General features: G+C 51.6%; 1 protein-coding gene across 2 annotated transcripts in view; it reads left to right on the forward strand.

Annotated features, from left to right (window-relative positions):
* PCGF3 (polycomb group ring finger 3) overlaps positions 1–4806 on the forward strand; it is a 48470-nt gene extending 43664 nt beyond the window's left edge. For both annotated transcript variants that reach the window (XM_025290465.3, XM_044946280.2), the window contains 2 exons: positions 513–593; positions 977–4806. In XM_025290465.3, the coding sequence (XP_025146250.2) occupies positions 513–593; positions 977–1024 (129 nt within the window). In that variant the 3' untranslated portion in view covers positions 1025–4806. The remainder of the gene's footprint in view (positions 1–512; positions 594–976) is intronic.
* Positions 4807–6000: the final 1194 nt, after the last annotated feature.

Below are 6000 nucleotides of genomic sequence, written 5' to 3' on the forward strand. Positions count from 1 at the left end.
CTGACTGAGGCTCATCAGGTGTGACGTGTTTGCATCAGGGATGCTGGTGGCGGGGAGAGGCTGAGGGGTGGGGCCAGGAGAAAGATGCGGGCTCTGTACCTTGTGCTAAATTTTCCTGTGAACCTAAAACTGCTCTGAAAAGTCTTTATGGAAAAAAAGGGAAGAATTGTCTGTGGAGCCCATAACCTTTTTCCACTGAGGTGAGAGGGACAAACCTGACCAAGACGGACTGAAGCTGGGGCACAAGGTGCTTTTTGGGCAGAGTAGCCTGGAGGCTGCCGTCCCACAACAGGGCTGCTGCCTTGCCGTGTGTGGACAGAGGCCCCTGCGTGCTCTCCACCCTTGGGTGGGGCGGGGGGGGCGGCCTTCCAAAGCCCTGCTTCCCGCCGGTGCTGCCCCAGAAGGAAAGCAGGTAGCTCTTCGCTGACGGGCGTGACTGCCTGGACCAGAGGCCCTGCATCCTGAGCACTGGGCCCTTGGCCCCGCTGACTAAGGTCTTGTTCTTCCGGCAGCTGGACATTTTATGCAACGAGGAGATCCTTGGCAAGGACCATACACTCAAATTCGTCGTTGTCACGAGGTGGAGATTCAAGGTGAGACTTTGCTGTGATTGTGTGTGGTTTATTTCAGAGCTTAGGAGTAACAGCCCACCGTGGGCCTGTCAGCAGTGTGGGTGCCCTGGAGTCATCAGCCCCAGAGTGGCCATGGGCAGTGCAGTCCCCAGGCCCCCACTTGTCTCATCTCTCCTGATCAGGGTGACTGACGTCCTGGGGAGGGAGGGGCCACTGCAACCAGAACGCACCCTTCCAGCCACGCTGCCTCTCTGGAGCAGGAAACAGACGGGCACGACCCCCAGGGTCTGCCTGAGAGCAGGAGAGAGACAGGCCGGCCGCCGCTGGCCAGGGCCAGGGCAGGCGGGGGCTCCCTCCGCAGCTGACCCCCGCGGGGTCCTGGCCCCTCCCTCCTTGTCTTGCAGAAGGCGCCCCTCCTGTTGCACTACAGACCCAAGATGGACCTGCTGTGAGCACAGCGGAGACTCGGCGCCCAGGCGCCCGAGGGCACGCGCCAGGCGGGGCCACAGCACACGGGTGCTGCCCTGGGCGTCGTGTGGACCGGACCTCGAACAGAGTATTTATCACTTTTGTATGAGAGAGAATTCGCACGCGACGAGACGCTCGGCACAGGGTTACAGACGTGACGCGTGGGGACCAGCGTGAGGACGGCGAGGTGGCGGCCTTCATTCCAACACGTGACCTTTGCTTGCTTTCCAGGTCTTGAAAATCTGTCACTTCCGTTCAGTTTATGGATTAGGTTTCACGATAGCCCCCAATACTTGTACGTTTATTGAATCCTTCCTAAGTTATTGAAAAAATGTCTTTTCCCGGTGAATGACGATATTTATGTTGCCTTTAGCTTCCTGAAGACTTAGAAGATATATAAAAATTTAATTTAAAAGCAACCAAAAGAGGTTTCCATGAGTATCGTGAGTTAACCATGGTACTTCAATTTCCACGTTAGGGAATGTGAAGCCGGGGGGCTCTGAGCCCTGGGGGACCCAGAGCCCAGCGCAGGGAGCTGCACCCCTCACCACTGCAGCTGCTCAGCAGAGTGGACTGGACCAGTCAACGCTGGTTCTCAGAACAGTTCTTCCCAAAACTTGCTTTTATTAAACAGGGCACAAGTTGCTCACTGCCGCCGGTTAACTTCACGCTGATTCTTTTCCTTTTTCGTTTTGCTGAAGGAATTGATGGTGGTTGCGGGGGTGGGGCTGGCACCCGGGGGTATGTCTCCACTGAAGCCCCAGGCGTGCAGACCCCAGGGCCCGCCTGGTCCACCCTCGGCGGCGGGCACGTCCGCCCTGCCCACCCCTCTCTCCCAGAGCAGACAGTGGGGCCGGCGGGGTCCTGTGCGTCAGAAGAGCTGTCCTCAGTTACCTAGGACCTAAAACCCGGCAAAGGCAGCACACCCTCTGTTAACCTTTCTCCTCCCAAATGTTCGTATTTTTGTGGAATTCGAGAATAAACTCTTTGCCAGCACATCCATCTTTGTTCTTTCAAGGTCGTAGTTTGGAATGTGTGGAGGCAGGAGCGAGGCGAGGGCCCTTCCTGGGTGCGAGCGTGTCCCGGCTGCGTGTCTGTCCCCGTGCGCGTCCGGCGGCTTTTGCCTGAGCTTCGGGCTCTTCCCTGCCGTCACCTCGGCACCCTAGGGTCCTGGGGCCGCCTCGTTCGGTAGGTAGTCTTGATGGTCTCCTGAGAGCTGGGTTTTCCGTGAAGAACTTCACCTTGGTGACTAGAATTCTTCCTGAACTTGCTTTGGCAGTGGTGGTCAGGCTCATTGACTCTCAAGTTTGTTTGTTTTCTTTTACTCCGTGTTGCATATGCATAAACATCAGAAGCAGCTCCTTAGTGATGAGTACAACAAAGTAGCTCCGTCCAAGTGATTTCAATCTGAGGCCTTTCAGAAACATAAAGCCAGGTTTTCCCTGGGAGTCGGTCACAGTTCGCCTCTTTATTTAAGCCCATTACTCCCAGACTGTTTGAATTATTAGTTACCTAAGCTCATTTTTCATCCAAATCATTTTTTAAGAGTTCCTATTCAAGGGTTTAATGAGTAGATGTGTATGAGTAAATATTACCTGTCTACCTCAGATACACATTTCTGCTGAAACGTTCTATAAAACCATGTGCTCTCAATGCAGTTGAAGTATAAGATTAGAATTTAGGTATTCTGTGTGGTCAAGGTAAGGAAAGATTAAACAGTATGAGCGTCAAAATTCAAATACCATTAATTCAGGGTCAGACTAACAGGAGCCTGACTGTGTGATCTCATGGTGTGTGCCTGTAACCTTGCTCTGTCTTTGTGATCACTTGAATTTGCTATGGTGCTAAGTTGATGTACTTAATACACACAGAGGTGGAGGCAGGTGAGCCGGTGCCCCTGTCCCCCTGGGCCCCGAGCACCCCGGGTTCTGCGTGTGTAACGTGTGGCCCTGATGAAACCTCAGCAGCAGAAGTACCTATTTTTCTAAGATGTCCCCGTGCAGACTGTCTTCACTGCAGGAGAGCCCGGTCCTGCCACCTCTGGTCCGTCGCAGCCTTAAGGGCCGGCACTGGGGGCCTTTCAGCAGAGGGAAGCCTGCCCTGTCCTCGCACGTCTGCTTAACATCAAAGGGAGACTCTCATCCTTTCCAGCATGAAAGCCGGGATCAGTTAGTGATTGGATCCTGTCACTTTTTTTTCCTTAAACAGATGGAGTTACTGTGAAGCAGTTTTCACAGCTGTTGATGCTGGTAAAACAAACGCTGTCAGCAGCAGCAGCAGCGAGCTTGTCACCGTGCAGGGCCTCACTAGACACAGGCGTCATGAAAATAGAAGATTCAGAGAGAATATATAATATTGAGTTTAAGATTTGGGGGGTGAAAAAGAAGAAAACCTAAGTTTATAGAATTATTTATTCTATTTTAAGCCCTTTATCATATTTTCCCATCCAATTGTTTGTTTTCAGTGGTCCAGCTTTATTTACAGGCATATAAAATGAAATTGTGAGGTGTTTTGCAAGCTTCTTCTTTTTACTTTGAGTAGCTTTGATTTGTGTGTTTTGTCTCGTGGACGAAGCGCGGTTTGTGCGTCTGTGCAGCAGGCTCCAGCGCGTGCGCTAGAGTTACGTTGAGTGGTCCGCAGCATCTGTCTGCTGACTTGAAGGAGGTGCAGGGGGCCCTCCGAACGTGTACGCTCAGCTCAGATTCTTCCTGTCCATCGTGGTCCTCACGAGAATGCTGTTGTCGCGAGTGTGTGGGGGCCTGCGTGGGGGAGTCGGCCATCGGTGAGAGTAAGGGACCACGTGGCCGAGACTGGCCTCGTGCCTTGGGCCCGCGTGCTGGCGGCCCAGGACAAGCCCCCTGCTGACCACAGCTGAGACGGTGCTACTTCCCACCCGGGCTCCGGAGCCCTGCAGGGCGTGCGGCCTCCACGCCCCCTCGTGATATTAGAAGTCTTTAGAAATTCATTTGTTTTTTTTCTCAAAGCCCACAGGCTGTATTTTACAGTGATTTTTGAAATGTGTCATTGGATTGAATATTCTAGGAACGAGCCAACTGATTTCTTCTTTGTATGTGAATATTTGATGTGCTCTCAGAACACTGAAAATACATTTAGTGCAGATAAATCACGAAAAGCTCAGTTTCTCTATTTCCTCAGGAAATCATTTACACTCCGGCACATCACGTGTGACCTTCACGTGATATACCAATGTGTTTCTTGCCTTGGTGTTTAAACTAAATAGGTTGGGATAAGTTGTTAAGAAACGATTCGGACGACACCGAAGTCATCGCTGAGATTCTGCCCCTGCTGGGGAGCTGCCCATCTCATCAGCTCACGAGTCTCCACATCTGGGGGCGTGTCTGAGGGCCTAAAATTTTGTGTGTCCCTGAGCACGTGTGTAGCATTCGTGTAAATGTCTATTCCAACAGCTTCGTCAGGTGCAATAAAACCGATTTTCCTGAAAGATGTAGTGTTCGGGGGCGAGAGCCCTTGCCGACCCTGGTGTCCCACGTGGAGCTTGAGGGCTGTGGGGGGCTGTGGAGGTGACGCTGCACACACACGTTTCTGACTGTTTAGTTTGGAAGTTTACATTTTTTATGCTTTGTGTTGGTGTGTAATTTTTTTGTACTATTGGTGGCTAGATTTTAATCTAAAAATCTTTTTTGGAATATTGCTTAAATGTTTTGATTTTATGATAGTGAAGCTTGTATTCAGTGTTTTGCCAATTGATATTATATGCTTGTAATAAAAGCAAAAGGAAAACCTACCTAGTTCTCTGAAGCTGGATGTTTGTTACCTAAGATGTTTGTAAAAGTGTAAGATAGGTGCCCTCTTAGGGTGATCCAGTGCCCTGTGTATCGGTGAGGATGCACACGCACCGCGCCAGGCCCACCCTCCCGGCCTGGACCCTCTGCCCCACGCGGCATCCGTGGCCGTGACCTTGGATGCCGGTTCATTGGGCTGGGCTGGTGTTTGGCGCCAGAGGTTAATGGGGACTCTGGGAGCCCACGCTTGTCTGTTTGCCTGGAGAGGGAACTGTCTTTGGTTTGGAGCTGTGTGTGCCAGGGGAGCCGTGTTAAAGAAAACCTCTGATTCCTGTTACCGGCAGACAGCCAGCAGATTGGCACCCTCTTCTCGTGTTAGCTGGGCTTCCCCAGAGCACAGGCCCCACAGGACACATACGCACACACATTTCTTGTGAGGAGGCCCTCAAGGGAGCTGAGTGATGCCCATCCCCACGGGAGGAAGCAGACTGCCCATTCTAAGGCTCGTCTCACCTGAGACACCCTCACACACACACCAGAATAATCTTAACTTGGGCACTGGGGCCCCGTCAGGTTGACATGTGAAATCAGCCATTGCAGACAGTTCAAGGGGAAAAGTACTATGCCCAAAACTTAATTTCCAAAGGTTAAGTAATTTACAGCAACCTTGAAAATCTGAGAAAGCTAGAATTGAAAAAAGGAGAATATATTGACCAAAATCATGCTCCTTGCGTTTCAGATCAGTGACCTTGGAGGTAATGGCTCCACAACGTTGTGTTAGCTTCTGCTGCGCGCCACGGGGACTCAGCCGTGACTATGCATGTGTCCCCTCTGCCTTGACCCTTCCCCGCCCCCGCCCCCCAGATCATCCGGGAGCCCGGGGCTGAGCTCCCTGTGTTACACAGCGGCTCCCCACTCCAGCTGTTCTACGCATCACAGTGTATATATGTCAGTCTCCCTGTCTGTCCCCCTTCCCTCCCCCCACCGCTGTTCTCTGTCTGCGTCTCTGTCCCTGCTGTACAGCTGGGCTCATCTGTGCCATTGTTTCTAGCTTCCATATATATGAGTTAATACATGCAGATCAGTAAACTTTAAAGATAAATTTAGCCTTAAGAAATTAGTTGTACCTATTCTCCTTACTTTTGGTAAGTCATTTACCCCATCTCATGAGTGTCAAGATGCCAAAGCCACATGTA

This window comes from Bubalus bubalis, chromosome 7, assembly GCF_019923935.1.
Source record: "Bubalus bubalis isolate 160015118507 breed Murrah chromosome 7, NDDB_SH_1, whole genome shotgun sequence".
NCBI classification, from domain to species: domain Eukaryota; kingdom Metazoa; phylum Chordata; class Mammalia; order Artiodactyla; family Bovidae; genus Bubalus; species Bubalus bubalis.